Source organism: Apteryx rowi, unplaced genomic scaffold, assembly GCF_003343035.1.
Source record: "Apteryx rowi isolate R43461 unplaced genomic scaffold, aptRow1 scaffold_1019, whole genome shotgun sequence".
Lineage (NCBI taxonomy): Eukaryota > Metazoa > Chordata > Aves > Apterygiformes > Apterygidae > Apteryx > Apteryx rowi.
In genome coordinates, this window is record NW_020447219.1 from 49,288 (window position 1) to 68,429 (window position 19,142).

At 38.1% G+C, this 19,142-nt stretch overlaps 3 protein-coding genes across 8 annotated transcripts in view; 1 reads left to right on the forward strand and 2 right to left on the reverse strand.

Moving 5' to 3' along the window:
* The window catches only part of NEK11 (NIMA related kinase 11), a 49,102-nt gene extending 46,026 nt beyond the window's left edge, over positions 1 to 3,076 (reverse strand). The window contains exon 1 of the mRNA XM_026064888.1: positions 79 to 3,076. Within this exon, the coding sequence (XP_025920673.1) occupies positions 79 to 248 (170 nt within the window). The 5' untranslated portion in view covers positions 249 to 3,076. The remainder of the gene's footprint in view (positions 1 to 78) is intronic.
* Positions 3,077 to 4,161: 1,085 nt separating this feature from the next.
* On the forward strand, positions 4,162 to 13,757 carry ASTE1 (asteroid homolog 1). The gene is made up of 4 exons (XM_026064963.1): positions 4,162 to 5,560; positions 7,501 to 7,711; positions 8,698 to 8,893; positions 9,182 to 13,757. The coding sequence occupies exons 1-4, from the start codon at positions 4,229 to 4,231 to the stop codon at positions 9,471 to 9,473; spliced, it is 2,031 nt and encodes a 676-aa protein (XP_025920748.1). The 5' UTR covers positions 4,162 to 4,228; the 3' UTR covers positions 9,474 to 13,757.
* Positions 13,758 to 14,131: 374 nt separating this feature from the next.
* Positions 14,132 to 19,142, reverse strand: part of ATP2C1 (ATPase secretory pathway Ca2+ transporting 1) — a 51,349-nt gene continuing 46,338 nt past the window's right edge. For 4 of the 6 annotated variants that reach the window (XM_026064902.1, XM_026064924.1, XM_026064935.1 and 1 more), the window contains 5 exons: positions 18,367 to 18,483; positions 17,548 to 17,695; positions 16,851 to 16,946; positions 15,865 to 16,006; positions 14,132 to 14,964 (listed from right to left, as the gene is read on the reverse strand). In XM_026064902.1, coding sequence (XP_025920687.1) covers positions 14,828 to 14,964; positions 15,865 to 16,006; positions 16,851 to 16,946; positions 17,548 to 17,695; positions 18,367 to 18,483 — 640 coding nt within the window. In that variant the 3' untranslated portion in view covers positions 14,132 to 14,827. The other 2 variants (XM_026064945.1, XM_026064950.1) reach the window with 2 other exon arrangements.

Sequence of the window (19,142 nt, forward strand, 5' to 3'; positions counted from 1 at the left end):
AATACAAAGAAAACATCTACAATGTAAAAAAACACGGTCCAAACATTTTTATTTAAAGTATTTGAAGTGCTTACTTACAATTCTTCTCCTTGTTTTGCTTTCTTGTCAGAAACCAGATAAACACTTCCAAAGCTTCCATTGCCAAGTTTCCTCTGAACTGTGTATCTTCTTGCAAACATAGCAGCTGAGCAAGCAAAATTAGATCTAGCAACGGTGACATACTTAGCAGTTTCTTGAAATTTCAGCATTGTTCTGTGCAACAAAAACTACGAAAATTTCTCTAGAATACAGCTTTCAAATTCTCCTACTCTTCCAAGGACGTTCACAGGAAACACATGAAACAGAAAAAAAAATGGATTTGACTGAATGTACTACTCTTATTAAAATGCTTATCTAGTTCTGCTACAGTGCTTAAGGGGGGTTAATTTACAGTGGAACACAAATTAAAAGTGGAAACATTATTTATTAAATTGTGGGCAGCAGACTTGAAAAGAAACTTGAGATAATGCAGATGTGGTATATCAATACTAAATGAATTTGTTAAAAGAATAGGATGGGGGATATGAAACACAGGCATTTATACATTCATTTATTTAAAAGTTCAGGTGTTTTTTTCAAAACCAGGAACAACTACACCTGTATTTCACCTTACAGTTCCCCCAGATATGGCACAAAAAATTGTATCCTATCTTTATAGCACCACAGTATCTGATACCAAAAATATCTCTGTTTCAGCACCAGATCAAGTAATTCCTGTGTATATTTAGAAGCATAATCTCCATCCATAATTTGAGTTCATTTCCATCAATAACTACAAAGCTGTTCTCTCCTGCTCTTTTACTTGCCCCTCAGATTTCACCAATTGTTTTTCCTCACATTTTTATTCCAGTGCTGGCCTCATTACTTCAGCATGATTCACCACTAGTATCTGCTGAAAATTAGAGCTTCCTAACTACTAACAAGCCTGCAAGACTTTCAATAAACCCTACTTCTTCCACCTTCCTTTCTCCTTTGCTAAAACAACTTTTCTTGATCCACCTTATAATAACTTAGCTTTGATTTGTAATCCTTGTTTAACTGAGGGCCTAATTCTGCAAACATAGGGACCACAAAGGCAAACCTCTAGTGTTTCCACAGCTTTCAGTAATCAAACAGGGCTTTAGAAAAAGTGTGCTTCCTTCACCTTCCTCATTCCAAATGGCAAAGGGTAGGTGTTTCACTGCACACGAAAAAACAATATTGCTTTCATTACCTTGCCTTTTTATGACGCTGTGCGCATTATTTGTGCTTCAGGAACCTTTGGAACAAATAGAGGTATTATAAGATCCTATGATCAGCGCAACTGTTACTACTATCAATATTGCCTGTGGCAGTGCAGGGTCACCACACTGCATTTGTTCAGCATAGCATTTTAATGTCAATGCAAGCATGTGAAAATGACTTTTTGTTGTTCTGGAAAAGGAAAATGAAAAATGCTTGATTTTAAAATCTGCATTACTGCTGGCTACAAGTCACAGTCTTCACTTCCTAACAATTACAGAACCCTAATGAAGATTATGATTCTGTATTTTATAACAATAATGCTCTGTGTGCATGAGCCTATTTTAACATCCATCTGCTGAGCTGCTGGCACACTGCGCCAATGGGCTTGACTTGGTAGTGTCACTGTATTATGAAGCACAGTCAAATTTTAATTACTACAAGCCATCTTAACAATGATATAAATTATGTACATTTTTTAAACAGACTCGTGAGATTCTGTTTCTGTATTCTCCTTCAGAGAGAAAATTTTGAAATGCAAACGGTCAGCTAGAAAATGGCTTACTGCTTCTGTAACTCCCACTCTGTCTTAGAAAGTATGAATGGACCGCGTTGAGGTTGCCAGGAGAAAAAAAACCTCCATAAAATAGTACATTGCCAATTCTAGAAAGTTTACATATTTTTCACTTACTGTTCTCCAAGGAAGTCTATGTTTATGGATGTCTGTATATGCCTTCGTAAATTCCAGATAGAATAGCTGTAAAACACACACCTTTTTGAAATAATTATACTTGCAACAACTGCTGAGCTTTCTCTGTCACTTCTTTCCAGATAATAGTCACTACCACTACTCACCTTGCGATTTAGGTATTTATCTGACCCCTAGGAGTGTGCCACAATCTTTTACACCATCATATCACACTTTAGAGTGCCCTACTGAGACTAACTGCTGTGCTTTATTTCCAAGCCTATCTCTCACCTTCTATTCCCTATGCTTCAATTTCCCCCTATCTATAATAAAGATAACAGTATCACTTTGTAAACTGCTTTGAGTAGCATTATAGGCAGGAGCCAATGACTGCAGCAGCGGCATCACAGGCAGATTTTAATGGTATGCACAAGGGCTGGATTGCTAAGCCATTACATTTTGAAAGAAATATCCCATGATAGTCGGTAGATGCTAGAGCCTGACCCAGTTGCAGAACTGGTTGATTTTTCAAGAAGTACACTAACTAGTAGCCTCTCCCACCTCACTCAAGCCTTTCAGCCCAACCTTCCTTGAAATTTTTGTATCAATCTCCTTCTTCAATTGAATAACCATTTCCCAAGCAGCAGTGCATCAATTGTTTCATTAAAGTCCAGGATGACTACAGATAACTCAAAGAAAAACAAACAAACAAACAAACAATCAACTGTTAAGACCCTTCCTCTTCAAAAACCCTTGTCTGTTCAGCCTGACAACACTTGGGTAATTCCACAGTACATTTTCTTCATTTTCCTGTTTTCCAGACAACCCCCATTCTGCAGCCTTGCACACTGCTGAGGCCAGACTAATGGAATTACACTGCTTTCACTTTTTTTTCCCCCCTTCTTCCTTGGCTAGAGTTAGGCTGCCACCCTCCTCCTTACTATTGCAAGCTAAGGCAAAGTTATTGTTTAGGTTCTCACAGTTCCAACTACACGTGCACAGCATGCCTCCACTTCTTCCCTTAACCTCCCTGTGTTTATATCAGAAGGGAAGATACTGTTTTTATTTTCCTTCAGATAGCCTTCAGCTTTCTTCCACAACAGTTAATGCATCTCTACACTTTCTGACTTCCAAGACAAACCTTTCTTTGCTGATCAAGGCCTTTTCCCAGTTCTTTCAGGTTTTCTTTTTACTCCTTAAGAATCCCTCTGGTACATCAGTTACTATTTCTCCCCCACTTGCAGTAAAAATTCCAGAGTTTTAACACTTAAACTCCAGATCTCCTCCAGATTTACTTCCTTAAATCCTTTCCCCCCCAGTGACTTCACTGGCATGCTCATTTAAACATCTCAAAATATTTATGTTACATCTCTTCTCTTTTTGAAATAAAAAATTAATAGGGAGATTCCTCCTGTTTTTTTCACCTTATAAAGTTTAAACAAAATCAGCTGTTGAACACTATCTCCACAGTTATTTTCTATAACATCTTCATAAGCCTTGCCAAGTCTAAAGCAGTATCACCTCAGCTGGCTCAGATTTTGCCTGCTACCAGAGGGAGAATAAGTAAGAAAGACTTTATCTGTAGCATCAGCAGCAAAGGAGCTCGCAGGTGGTGGTAAGAACAAGGTCAAATATACTCAGCTGTCCTTGTCCCTCCCCACTCCAGGGAAGCTAATCAGTGTCACAGACACATTTAGGGAATCAAGATCTCCTAGGATAACCTCAGAGATACTGCCGCCTTACTAAGGGGCCCTGCAAGGCTCAAAATTCATTCTCTGAGAGCCTGGGGGAGGGCAGGGACACACACACGCACGCACACGCACGCACACGAGGCGAGTTTGCCCCGCGGTACCCGGGGTCCCCCGCACCGGGCTCCGCCGGGGCCGCCGTCAACTGGGGCCAGAGGGGAGAGGCCGCCGGGCGGCCGTTCCCTCCGCAGCCTCCTACCTCGCCCGGCCTACGGCCCCTGGAGCCAAAGAGGGGCCCAAACTGGGGTGTGCGCGGAGGATGCCGGCTCCGCGGGGCGCGCGGCCCGGCCCGCCCCAGCCCGGAGACCAGGCGACTCCGCGCTGCCCAGCTCGTGTTTGCCCTCCGTCGCTAGGAGACGCCGCGCATACGCGCTGACACCGCCCCCCCCCCCCCCGCGAGGAGGAGAAGCCTTGATTGGACGACTATGGCCGTGGCTGTGCGCCACTTCCGGCAGGGCCGGAAGCGGCGGGAGGAAGCAGGGCCGTTAGGGGCGGTCGGCGGTTACTCCCCCTCCCCCCCCCCGCCGCCATCATGGGCGTCCCGGGGCTGACGGGCTTCGTGGAGGAGCACGGCGGGTTCCTGGCGGCCCTGCGGGTGCGGCGCACCAAGCTCGTCATCGACGGGAGCAGCCTCTACCACCGGCTCTTCTTTGCCTGCGGCGCCGACGTGCGCCACGGCGGCGACTACGGGCCCTTCGCGGCGGCGGTGGGCGCCTTCTTCGACAGTCTGCGGGCCTGCGGCGTCGCCCCCTGCGTGGTGCTGGACGGCGGGCGCGACGCCGCCGACGGGAAGCTGGCCACGCTGCGGAGCCGCGCCGCCGAGCGTCTGCGGGCGGCGCATGGGCTCTCCCGCCCCGGCGGCGGCGGCGGCGGCGGCGGGGGGGGGCTGCTGCCGCTGCTGGCCCGCGAGGCCTTCGTGCAGGCGCTGCGGCGGCTCGGCGTCCCACTGGCGCAGTGCTTCGCCGAGGCGGACCGCGAGATCGCCGCGCTGGCTAACCGCTGGGGCTGCCCCGTCCTCACGCTGGATAGCGACTTCTGCATCTTCGACCTGAGAGGCGGCTACTGCCCCCTGAGCCACTTCCAGTGGCAGAGCGTCTGCGGCGGCGGCGACGCGCTGGGCTGCTATATTCCCGCCAAGCGCTTCTCTTCGGAGAAGTTCTGCAGCCACTTCGGGCGGCTGAACAAAACTTTGCTGCCGCTCTTTGCCGTCATGAGTGGGAACGACTACGTGAATCTGCCAGCCCTTGAGGTTTTCTTCAGCAAGGCGCGGTTGCCAGGTGGATGCTGTGGCTGGAAGGGGAGGAAGCACGCCCGCATTCAGGGGCTCCTGAACTGGCTCTCTCGTTTTTCTGAGCCAACGGAGGCTATAGAGAACGTATTGCAATATCTTAAGAAACACCAGAGAGAAGAAATAAGGGAGCTCCTGCAGGCTTCCATGGAGGGCTATACGCCATCTGATGTGAATCTCGAGGACTTTTTTCAGCATGGAAACTACGAATCTCAGGCGGCCAGGAAATCGGACTTACCACAGTGGGTACTTGATGCTTTGACAAAAGGTGAGCTGTCCCCATTTATCAGTGATGCCCTGATTTTAAGAAGTACCTTCCTCCATGTTCAGGTGGAGAACATGCAGAGGTCCAGCGCACATAGCACAGCTTTGCCCATTCGGCAAGTTATCTATGGACTACTTCTGAAAATATCTCATACTACTGAGGCTGCTTCTCCAAGTAAGCAGATCAGCAAGCTGCCAGTTGTATGTGAATTTGACAGAATCCAAAAGACACTTAAAAAAACATTTGTTCAAGCAGCAAGTCTACCCGCAGATTTTTGTGATGATCATTTTCCTTTGGACAAATTAATGGAGGTAAATGGTTGTCACAACAGACTATGGTTAATAATTTCTGAGTGACAAAAAATAGTTGGGACTCGTGCTGACAAACTGACCCCTAAATGCGATGCCTGCACTAAACTGTCTTACAACTCCCACAATAAGTATATACTCAGTACAGAGGTACTTACAGGTTTCTGAGCTTGTCCTATAATACTTAGGAACTACATAATTTTCATTTTTATTCTTTTTTTTCTGAGTATACCAAGACAAATTATGGGAAAAGTTAGTAATGCCTATTTTCAGCATTGCCTAAGTTTTCCATTAGATCTTCTTCTTTCATCCTTATGCAGTCTGTTAAACTAATACTTGCTTTTATCATTGTAGGAAAGAACTCAACAGTTTTGTGAAATTTAGAAAAGTGCATTTCAACATTGTGAAACTTAATTTACGTTTGGTCAAGCCATGAATGTTTTGGAGCAATATTCTGAAACAAAATCTGGCACACTTTTTTTAATCACTATTATTTCCATCTATGAACCTTCCAACTGCCCAGCAGTTGTGTAGTCTGTCTGCAGTGAGTATGCTTCTGCCTTAACTGAAGCTGCTGCTTGCCAGACAGAATAGCACCTGAAAAACAACTTGAAAGGAAAAATGTACTAGGTTAGTTCTACCATTAGCAATTCTGGGTAAGCATTTGCTTACCATTGGCAATTCTATATATTTAACTATATATTATATTGCATATTCAAGTCTTGTTCTCTATCTGTTCTGCTTTTCAGATCCGCTGTAGCGCATGAGCTGTGTTGGCAGTGCTGTATGTAATTGGTACATTATTCTGATGAAAATTTTTATCACCTGCTGGTACCTATTTCATACAGGATACTAGTCTGTCACTGCTATTACCATTAAATGCTAGAGATAGCTATGGATCCAAAGGTCTGCATTCAGATCATTTTACACAGGTTTATTGTTAGTTCAAATAAACAACATACAGTTAAGAGTTTGAAAAGTCAAGTTTTTGGATTTTAAAAAACATTAATGGCATCTTACTTTGGTCTTGGTACGTATGCATTTCATTGATCTTCAAGTTTTGTTATTATAAGAACTCTTCTAATTAAATATATGGGAATTATCGATTCAACAAAAGGTTACAAGAAGAGATATTATCTTGCATTTAAAATGTTAAACTGTTCCAGGCAAAACTGATTTCAGCTTGTGTTCTACCATAGATTTGCTGCCTAACAATAGGCAGAACCACACTAACCCAGATTCACAAAACAGGCTAACTACAATTGAACAGGCTGCTGTTATTTTGCTAAATGCTGGATCTACCCACAGATAAAGTTTATACTGACATTTTTCAAAAGTTAAATAGCACAAAGAGGGTACACAGCCTTTTTTTATACACATGTGCTATGAGTTCATACTTTACAAGTGAAAATAAATGCAAGCTTCACGTGGAAGATTTCATTGTTATTACAGGTGAATGTGTTCCCAACATATCAAAAACAGGCATAAGCATTACAACTCATAAAGTAAAAGTAACTTCTAAAAGGCACGTAATGAAATTATACATATTTATCTGTCATATCAAGGTGACTCTAATACATCATGGTTACTAGATTTTCCAAGCAGGTTAGTTTTTGCATGGGTGTGTAAATTAAGTTACCTGATCTTGCAGGGGACTCTGAAACCTCTTAAAATCTAACTGACCTCAGGCACTTGTAAAAATCTGCTGTTACCCTTCTCCCCAAAACTTAGCTGTATTGTTTTTAAAGGTTAAGTAGTATTTCAAAAGAATGTCCTGTTCAGACTATGTGTGCAACTTACCAAAACCATGTTTTTATGGAAAATCTAGCATTGGCTAGTTTAAGTTAAGTTCATTTGCATTTTGGAAATAGCAGGGACTTGCTCACAGCAAATAAAGTCTGTTCCCTTTATTTCTCTACTCCCAAATTTTTGTTTATTTACAGGTGCCCATGTCATGCCGTCTAATGCTTTTGCTGGAGACTCTAGGAGTGAAAATGAGTATTCTGGAATCTGTCCCCAGTCACTTACAGCTCCCTGTTGCTGTAACCTGTTATTGGACACGTAGTTCAGAACCAAAAGTGAAATTGCATCAATTAAAGGCTTTACTTCTAATGATAATATTTGGGGAATTGCACAGGACAACAAACGATCCAGGTATGTCTCCAAAGAATACAATTTTAGATATTCAACTACTATGAAAATCTATACCTTAACTCTTGTTTTTTCCTCATTTGTTCTTAATTAATTGTTTAAATTCACATGAATTAGCATTGATTTACACTATATCCTGAGGTGTCACATTTTTTGCATCAATACAGAGCAGAGAAGCAGTGCTATCCCACAGCTTAACACACGAGGTGAAATGGTGCTTTTATGTCTTGTAAAATATTGATTTGCATTTGTAAGTGTTTTTAGGACTGAAAGATTAGCTTAGGTAAAAAGGTTCAAAAATGCAAAATACATTTTTTTTGTAAACTTAATGTATTCATGCATCAAAAGAGAATAACTCCAGTTGTACGTTCTTTGATAGGTGAATTTTTTCTTTCAGGAGAGTTTTTCTAAAATCATCTGTACTTAATGCATTAAGTTGTGCAGGCAGCCTTTATCTACCAGTGCGCTGAGAGAATTTGAAAGTGAAACAATTTCTGTGAGTACTTAGTACTTTCAGTAATATTCACAGCTATTAGAAGTAACAACATGTGTTAGCATTTCCTTCAAGAGGAATCCATGATTTGATGACAAAGAAATTATGCATGCCAAGGTTATGTTTTTTCTTTAGTTTCTAGACTATAAAAGCTGGACAGACATTGTTGCCACTTGCTTCCCAAGTAGGCTGGAATAAGGTGGGAATCTCTTTTCAAATTGATCCACTCACACACAGATTAGCGTAACAAATTACCTAATGAATAGGATTGATGATTTCACAATTCAGGATTCTCAGGGATAGATGCTTGAACTCTTACTCAATTTAACATCTCAAATTTCAGTTTCAGACATTTAAAAACACATTAGTACTTAAGCTTCCTGAAATACGGCTATTACATGTTCAAGGTTTATCAACTCTATAGATTGTAGATACTCTTCATATTGTTCACTGCAGAATTTGTTTCATTTATGTCATTTATTTATCCATAATCTAGATCCAACAGTTCTATGTTTTGAAGATGACAGCATTGTATATAACCAATTTCTAAATGAGAASGAAAAGAAATTACAAAACATAGAGTTTGATTTAGATGCTGCACACTCTTTTTGCCAGTGGCAGTGCTGTCTCCAGATGGGATTTTATCTCAACCAGATACTCTCCTCTCCTCTCCCTGAGCCAGATCTAACCAGGTAAATATGTTTCAGAGATCTGCTTTCCACACATGCTCCTGATAAAATGCATCATATGTTTATTTTCTGGGTTGTAAACTCCGTGTGCCAATGTTGCTACATTTGGATTCCTTTCTTTAAAGATAATGAAAATATAGAAAAATACTGAGTAGAAGAGCTATTCCTTTGAAGTCCACTACTGAATATTGTATGTAGCTTAAAAGTGTGTGTGTTCTCTAAGCAACATGCTTCTGTTATCCACTGTTGAGTTGTAATTCTAAATGAGGATTCTCCCCTCCCTTTGGGCAGGCTTTATAGTGGGACCCTCGTGCATAGACTGTGTCAAGAGCTTAAATCAGCACCTTCAGCAGAAAATGTATTTAGTTTATCTCCAAAAATGACTCAGTTTTATCAGGATTTGTTAAATACAGTGAACTCAACTGTACCACCAGACTTCTTTCAGAAAAAGACCAAGACCAAATCTGAGTCCTGCAAAAAGAAGAAAGCATGTAATAAGACAAAGGCCAGCAGATGTGCTATACCAGAAACTCAGCCTTTATGTGATGGTAATAGGTTTGCATCACTCAGAGTGGATGACTGAAAGTATTATTCATGGAATAATTTTTAATGCCATACAGATGGAAAAATTTTATTAAAATGTGACTGCATTGGAATTTGCTTGGCTTTCTTCACAGAAGTCCTTGATTCATCTGTATCAACAGTTATTCTTTCTGCAGATTTTTTTTTGGTAACAGGTTTTTATGAAAAAGATACTGTATATAAGCTTTTTTTAAGGTATCAAAATCCAACTGAAAATATGAGTAAAGAAGTTTGGCATTTCAGAACTGGACTATTTTAGAGGAATTCCTTTTTTCTCCTTGGACACTTACCGTTGGCTATTCCCCCAGCTCCTCAAACATTTCTAACATTGAAAACATCCAGTCATTAACTCTGTTCCTCAAACACAAGTTTACCTATGCTATATGTTATATATTGCAGATCAGATTAAAATGGAAATTGACAAGTCCAAATACATTGTAGAATCAGTCTTTATGACATTTCAGGTTGCATTTTCAGGGACAGCTAACTTTAGTTAGTGAAAATGCACTATATGTTGGGCTTTCTGTATTTTAGGTACTGAACTCAGGGAGAATTTTCTTCCTTTTGGTATATTTAAATAAGAACAGTAAGGGCTTGCTACCCCATGGTAGCTTTGTGTATGTATGCAAGTTATAGCAAGTTTGCTGATCCAGAGTAACTGTGTACAACCTTCAGCCATTAACAAATTGTTGTTGTTCAAGTTAGCCTTCTTTCTCTGATAGCTTTATTAAAATTACAGATCTGTTTTAACTGCCCCTGAGTCTGAACTTTAAATTACTTGGCAAACTCATACTATTATCATAGCAACACTGAAAAACTTTATATTAAAAAAATGCTACTTCATCAGTCTGTCTTTCCTATTAGCCAACTTTTCAGCAAAACTAGTCAATTTACATGAATGCTTTTTTAAAATGGGTATTTTCCCCTGTGTTCCTTGTATGAAACAAACTGCTACATTTCTGCTTTTTTCTTTTTCTCCTGAAGAATCAATATACTATTTTTTACGCTCAGGAAAATCATTATTTCTACCTTTAATCAATAAAGTTTTGCCCAGTCCTTACCAAAATTCAGGCTTGATTTCTGCATCATCTTGTTCTGTTTTCAGTCTTGCTTCTTGTCAACTGTATTTCTCATACTTCAGCTAGAAGTGAAAATGGTCTCTGAAGAAAACTAGATGAACTCCCTGCCTTCAACCTAGAGCATTTCTTTTCTTAAACAGGCATGACAGTTGGCCAGAACTTGAGTCCTTTTCCACAGTCTAAGACTTAAAAGGTGTATTTTCTTAGTTTTGTTTCAGTCATCACACGTTGTAGAGAAGAGGTCATTGGTACCTGCAATGCTTGCATCTGCTCATTTAAACAGTGTACTTTAACACTCCAATTCTGGTACCACCAGAAGAGTGCTTGACAGTTGCTTCTAGAGATGAGAGAAGGAAACAAGTCAGGAACATGACTTTCTACCCTCCAGGCTAACTGGTCTTGCAGCTGACAACCACTGTTACTTAAGTAGTGTTTTCACATCTAGAACTATCAAAAATTGATGTTAAAAATAAAATTAAGCACCTGCAATAACCAAGACAATGTGTGCCTCTGCACAGTGTAGCTGGGATCACTTGTACTAATGATTTTTTTGTGATAAGTATTTCAGGCAATAAGGAAAATCACTGGACATTCCCAAACAGCAAGAATCAAGTAGGAAGTTTCCCTAATATAATGATTTTATGCTAGGAACTAGCAAGTGTTACAAGGTTTGCTTTCCCAAAGGATATTGCAGCTATACTTACTCTGTTAAGTGGTGTGGAAGCTTCTATTGTAAAAAATAAAATGCCTTGTCCAAGAAGGTGATAAGGTCTAGCAGAGAACACTAAAACTCAGTGATAGTGATATGTGATACTTAATCCCACAGAGGAAGATGCATAAAAAACTACTGAAAATAATCCACCACCAAAGCAAATAATAAGATATTTTACAGCAATTTTAAGAAATCCGATCAAGGAGGATGTCTTTTACAGAGCACTAGTCACTAACAACTGTGATGTTCCTGATTCAGAACTGCAATAGTACAATTCAAATATCAGGCCTAATTAATAGTTACTGGAGTGTTGTAAATTTTGTAGGGCAAGCAAGAGTGTAGTGCAGATGTCAAAGGGGCAAGAAACATGACAATTTGCCTGTCATTCACTCAAGGTTTAACAGGGTTAAAGTTTAGACAACGAAGATGTGTGAAGTACTAACAAGCCGACTCTTGCTCAAAATTCAGAAGTCCTAAATTTGGGGAAAAAACCCAAAAGCCAATAATCTATAAAAGAAAACATTTTTCTTAAAAAAGCATGCAGTACAAAGAGCTATGTATAAACCCAGGAAAAAAAGTTTGCTTTCTTTAGGTTCATCACAAAAGGCTGCGGAAGAAGGGTTTTCCATATGAAATAATTCACATTAGATGTTGTAGATTACAGGAATGGTTTCTGATATCATACAACTGAGTTAATACTGCCATAATCTATTTAATAAGATATGAATAGATTTATAACATCGATTAAATTTACAGGAGAATTATTTTTGAGATAAAATGTGAGATGTATTTAGCATTTCTCCAAGTACAAAACTGTTATTTATTAAACTACCAGCAGATGGCGCCCATACTCAACGATAGAGCAAATTACTGGAATTTCATAATGCATTTCTAAATGGCAGTCTGCAAAGTCACATTTCCATCAGCTGTTTTCTAAACAAAGAGTTAAAGTTCTTGATTTTAGTGACTAAGACTTAAATGCTTAATCAGACAAAACCTCCCTTTGATCCATTGTGATCCAATGTATTGTTTCATTTTACAGCATTTTACCAAGCTTGTCCTTTCCTGTGGTTTTTATTACCAACATAAATAATCCCATTTAAAATAAATCTTCAGTATAAAAATACAGACATGTTTGATTCCTCTTTGATTCGTGTCAGGAGAGATTTCTTAATTTTCCTCTGAATCCCTTATTGGCAAAACACTGAAGAACCTAAGATTAATTCTTGACACTTGATGAGAAGCAGTATCTTGAATTTGCTAGTCATGAAGACTGGGATAACTCAAATGTTCTGCTTTCAGATAAAAAAAAGGATGCTATGATCACACAGCATTTTGAGAATACTTTGGAGACTGCTGACTAGATGGTTAAAAATTATTCTATTGGAAATGTGTTCAGTGCAGAATTCAGCAGTTTTGTTCCTTCTAAAAATGAAATATACCTCCTGGCAGTACAGAGCTGTGTACTGATCTTATATAGTGAAGAGAATTACTGATTCTAGGATTATCATTCAGAATTTAAAATCAAACAAGTGTACTGTATTTTTTAGAGCCATGATAGGTTTTCTATCTTCTTTTGGGAAAAATAATTAAAGCACCCTTTTTTGTTAAAATTGAGATATTATCTATTCCATGCTTTCATAGAAACAACTGAACTCCTTGACTGTTGCTTACTTTCACCCCACAAATTTCCCTGAAAATTTTTATGACAATATCCCACTGTTGATACACAATTGCTCTGAAAAGTCTCTCAAACTTGCCATTTGGTGCTAATGGTCAAGAATGGAACCAAAAAAGCAACACCCCAATTCATATACACCTGGTCCAAGCATTCTTCTATCATGGGGTTCAGTAGGTCTACAATACAAATAATGAGATTGAGCTAAAACACTAATCTTATTTTTTCATCTTCCACTGAAAAACAGCAAAGTTAATTTGGTATATTTAAAGTGAGTTCCATTCAATTAAATTCAGCCTTCAAGAAGGCACCATTAATTGTTCTTCAGGATCTGAAATTTTATTTCTTCTCTAGACTGACATACCTTATTCAGAAACCAAGTCTTCTGCTAGAAAAGTGGTATGTCATAAATTTTCTTTAAAGACTAGGAAATAACACTTGAAAGCTGACAAGACATTCTGGTGTTTATCTGAACTTCTATATGTATCTGGATTTCTGGGGCTCCAAGACAAGTGCAGAGCACAAACTAATCAAATCCCACAGATAAAACTTAATCTCTTGTTGATATTCTCACGTGAAAAATATAGTAGCTATAGTTCACCAAAAGCCAAGTTAGTTCAAAAGATTCTTCAACGTACATTGTCAGTTTACACTATCGGTCTCTACTGGTATCTGAAGAATACTAGGACAAATTACTAATAAATTCTAAAATACTCTGCAATAGCTGCAAGTCTGTATTGAGGAAGACATTGTTTCTAATGAGTGAATACCAGAGTATTCAGACATTATTCATATATTAAAACTATTTTTATCATATCAAGACTCCATTATGTTTTTTAGCCCCTAAAGGTCATTCTGTAAGTTAAAACTGTAAGTTACATTGTAACAGTAAACTGTTGTGTGATCGGGAAGAAAGAAAGAACAGGATAGGCAAAAAGAAATGTGAGCTCTCAAAGAGGAATGGAATTTTGTGCCATTAGAGTGAGAATTAGTGCATTCATTTTTTAATTCCGTATACTACAAGATACTTCAATAACCCTGGCTTATAACTGCTCAAGTGATCTAGCATTTGTATGCTAACATAAACATGTAACAGACATGAAACAACGCCAGTATCTGAAAGAATGTCAAAACAAGCACGACAATCTGGTGTAAATGCCAGTTACTTTTAAAACATCGAGACACCACACTTATTTAAGAAAAGCAAACATTTACTTCAAATTGCAGTATAGGCTTTTCAATTACAGAAAGAAAGAAAAGAAAAACAATGATCTGACAGCAGTCACATCCTGTGCAAAAAACTCAGGATACAAAAAAAACAAAACTGTAGCACAAGGTACTTGAGCCGCTTACACATTGCAGGATAAAGTAAATAAATACAGTAGCTGGAATATGGCACTCTTGTGACAAGACTAAATCCAGTGGAATGCCTCTGAAATAATTTTTATCCTTGTATTAGTAGCAAAGTCCCACCACCATAAAAGTAAAATAGTACAATGTTTTAAATAAAAACAAACTAAAATATTTATATCTAAGAGAAGGATTTTACACAGTTATATATCTTAAGTGCAGAAAATGGGACTAGGGCGTAGACCCTTCTTTCTTTAAATTAAACTCCCACACACAAAATTCCATTCGATTTCAAAAGTAAATTTACGTTTGAGGAAAAATGTTACCAAAGTTGCATAATTTCATTTGTTACTCCCACACCTGGAAGTTAAATTCTCAACAGTCTTGAAACATGAACGTTCATCATTAGCCAGTGAAAAAAAAAAGGACTTGTCAAAAGCCCTCAGGGTTTCTTTATCCTCCAAATATTGTTTTGCTCTCTCCTACATCTTCAGTCAGCAATCCCTAAGTTTGCAAACAAAAGAATGCAATATGCATCATACATCAAGAAAAGACGAAGTGGACGAAGAAGAACTTCCACGTTTTTGGATCTTTTCCTTGCTTCTTTCAAACTTCTTTATGATCTCAGTCACTATGCACACAGAGGAAGTGAGTCCCAGAAGAAACAATAAATCTGCAAGAGATAATTAGCCTGATTTTTAAAAATTTGCTCTTTAAGGCTGATGACAGATTTACAAAAGAACAAGACTTACATGACTTTTATGTTGCCTTCTAATCATTGGGTAATTTCAGGAGAAATGAAGCAAGAATATTTGCAGGATCAGAAGATTAACATGCATCGTTTTACACAAATCATGAGGAAAGGCATGAGATTTCAACCTTTTAAAGTATTGCATAACCCTACTATTTTTATTAACATCCATGAAAACAAAGAACATTCTTCTAAGCAAGATAATTAGATTTTACGCCGAAACAATATTAAGATTCTCAGAAATGAGACTACAATAAAAAAACAAGGAATTATGTAACAACATGCATTTTATGGCAATCATTTGTTTTTATGTCCAGAAAATTGCAGTGGCAATAATCATAAGAAGCCTTAATGAGGCCAACAGCATTAAGTATAATAGCAGCAAAATATCTATAGCCTCTTAAAACCCTCCTTTTTATTCTATAAAAATACAGTTGATTATTTAATAAAGGATCAAGATTTCTATCTAAATAAGGTATTTGTATTTAGAGAAAAACTTGCTAAATAGCAAGATTAAGCATTTAAAAGAAACCCTGAAGTTCATACTTCATTTTTGCCTGTATCAAAATTTACATTAAAAACCCCCAACATAAAGTACCTAAGAAATCTTAGAAGGCACTGACCCATTTTTTGTGTACGTATGCATTTCATCATGGTTCCCAAAGAAAACACCTAAAAGGATTTTTTTTTCTTAAAAAAAAAAGTTAGCAGCATTTTTATTCCTTATATATGTAAATGGCTGCAAAGTGCTCTTTAAAACCGTCAGCCTTGCATGTAGAGATTAACCCTTAATGCGCAATGTTAAAGGGGAACTCTTCTTACCCAAGACACTCAGGCTCTCTGTTTGGAAAACCTTCTGAAGTGGAGGAAAGTAAATGACCAGTAACTGCCCCATTATAGATCCAAGGACCGCATAGCAAAACATTTTATTACTGCAAAGTCCAATCTCAAACACAGATTTTGCCTATAAAATAAACAACATTACATTGTATGTGTAATTTTAATTAATTGCCTACATGAGAAAATAATTCATAACAACAATCTTTTCATCCTGACTTTAAAAAGCTATAAGAACCAGTTGTTGAACTCAAAGATAATCCAGAACAAGTTCTTTGACAAGCTGATTTCATTTTCTCTTTGGCAAATAGAGTGCAAATCTGTCTTCACAGTGACTTGCATACTGAGCTCACTTTTCTGCAAGTACAATGCATGAGAAGGTGTCCTCTATACTATAAGGAAGTGTTTGTGTTGACTTTGACATGATTCACAGACAACAGCACCAATTAGAGTAGACATAGTAATGTATACAACAATCTTACTTTTCTCCAACTAGTACAAGATTTTGGGTTTTTTCCCCCTTAAAACAAAAATATAATACAGAAAGAATAGTTTAAGAGTTCCCCTTGTGTTATGGGCTTTACAGCTACAAAATAAAAAAGTTAAGGCCTTCAAAAAATTTCAGATTTTGGCACAGATTCCAAACCGATAGTTCTCAGGAAAGAAAGAGAAATCCAACCAAATGRAAACAACAATACCAACAAACATCACTTTCACTTTTATTAAAGGTTTCCTCTTCCTTGCTCCCATCAGGACAGAAGCATTACTACCAGCTCTGCATCATATAAACAACTTAAGGAAACTAGCATTGATCTGTCATTTAAGAAATCCTACCTAGTAAATATGTGAAACTCTGAAGCTTAATAGCACATGTGAATTAAATACGCAGGAAAATATCCAAAAGAAACAGAGCAAGATGCTTCTTAGAAGAAAAATGCTGCTTGTGTAAATGGATAGTACGAATCACTTACCTGAGATCTAGAACTCAAAGCATTGAACATATCAAAAAATACAAAACAGGTGAAAGTCATGGTTGTATCTCGAGGCGTTATTACGTTGTCTCTTAACTGCCAACAAGAGAAAATGGCATGGCTTTAGCATGCTTTAAATCCTCAACAACTAAAGTTATTACAATAATTTAAATTCTACTAGCTAGTACATGAAAGCAAAAACAACCCCTATTTGTCCCAAGCTAATTTAATAAATCCTGTAGCAAGAATTACAGGCTTATACCTTAAGAGATGTTGTAATTCCAAGCTGCGATTTAACGACTCTTTATAAACATTCAAACAAACAGATGGAATACAAGGAATTGTGATGTACTACCAAAAGTTCAAATAACTTTTTTCTCTACTGAGAAAAGAAAGTTGAATGGCTATTTTGCAACTGTCTGGCTAGAACATTTGAACAATTAATTTCCATGAGCCAAGGTTTCCCAAATACATCTGAGACTAGAAAGTCTATGTTAAAGTAGAGATTGTGAAATAAAACTATTTCTTCATTTCAAAAACTTCCTCTCTAATCTGCTAGCTGAATACATTTTTAAATAAGCATGGATAAAACTTGCAATTAAGTACATACAAATTCTGAATTCTGACTGCTGGTATAAAAAGACTTTTCAATTTTAATTTAAGTTTGTTACTGCTCTAACTTTTGTACATGTCATACCTCTCTCCAGAAGACAAACAATGTTCCACACACAATAATTATTGATGAAACCAGTATTTTAACAATCAGGTTTTTGGTCAAAATGCTGTCCTTCAAATTTCTTGGAGGCTTCTGAATAACGTCTTTATCCACAGGCTCCACCCCAAGACTTAAAATGAAAAACATCTTAGATTTTTATCATCACAAAACAATTCCTTGATTCTGATTTAAGAACTAGATGAGTTGAAAAAAGGTTTCTATCTGCTCTTCACAGACCAAGAATCATCTCATCCAAATACATACTTGCTATTCTCACCTTCAAAGCACTGAGTTATAAGCATTAGTAACAGGCAATATTCTAACCCTACAGTACATTGAGAGTCCAAAAGTACATGATATCAAACACTATCAAAATTACTAGATGTCAGTTTTATTAAAGGAACCTATAGTATTGTGTCCCCCATTTTCGTCACCTTGATCAGCTTAGCCCAGGGATTCTACTGCTGGTTCCCTTCTACCTCTCTCCACCATCTCACCTGTAGTGAAGAGGGTCAGAGGAAGGGCCCGGAGGAAAGCCAGACTCTTGCATGCAAATTTCATGGGCATATCCATGGATCTTTAGGTATCCATGTTGCCCCAACCACTGCTAGATACTAAGCAAACCAAAGAAACGAACACAACTATATTACAAATACTGTAACTCAAATAAAGTTTGCTTTCTGTTTCTCAAATACATTATAATTTATCACTTCAGCTTTTTGGTTTTTTTATTAGCAACCCTTTATCTTGCTGAAAGAAAAGGACTACAGACCCCTGACAGAGATTAAAATAATTATTTACCTTTGAGCTGGAGGTCCATCCATAATAATATTGATCCATAAGATCTGCATGGCATTGAGAGGATTGGGAAAGTTCATTAACGTAGCCAGTGAGATTAAAGTCAATGCTGCTATACTCCTGTTGAAAGAATCCATTTTATAACTGTCAGCATGGAACATTTCTGAAGATCCACTGATAACTGCTTTGTTATCAACATTTCAAGCGTTTAAGAAGAGATAAGAATAGATTTTGACTACTTAAATCATGACTGCTGTAATCCTAAATTTAAGAGGCAAGGCATGGATTCATTTAGAATACTCATCTTGACACAGTCCTTATTAAGGCATTTCAGCAACTAAAGGACAGGAGAATTTGTGTCTTAATCTCCCAAACTTTAAAGTAACATTCAGAGTTACCACTCACCTTCACCTAATTCATTTTTCTTTGCGGAACTGGGTCTCATGCTTTTTTGTGTTCTTTTCAAAAAAGCAGTGCAAGAAGTGGAACTTTTAAACATGGTTTTGAAAAGCAAGCTGCTTTTTAACTTTTGAGATAAACACCTTGGGGCACCTGTCAGTAGCTTGACAAATCACAGTTAAGGCAAGGTACTTCCCAAGTTCCCTAAAACACCTACACCACCAATCATTAGCAAGATGAAGAGTCTATAAAAAAAGGTAGAAAACAATAGCTGCATGCAAGCTTAGTATTAGAGATCTCTCTAAACAGGTAGGCACTAATGGGGTTTGGTGCAAGATTAAATGGTTTTGGATCTTACAAGCTGAGAGCAAGGCTTATAA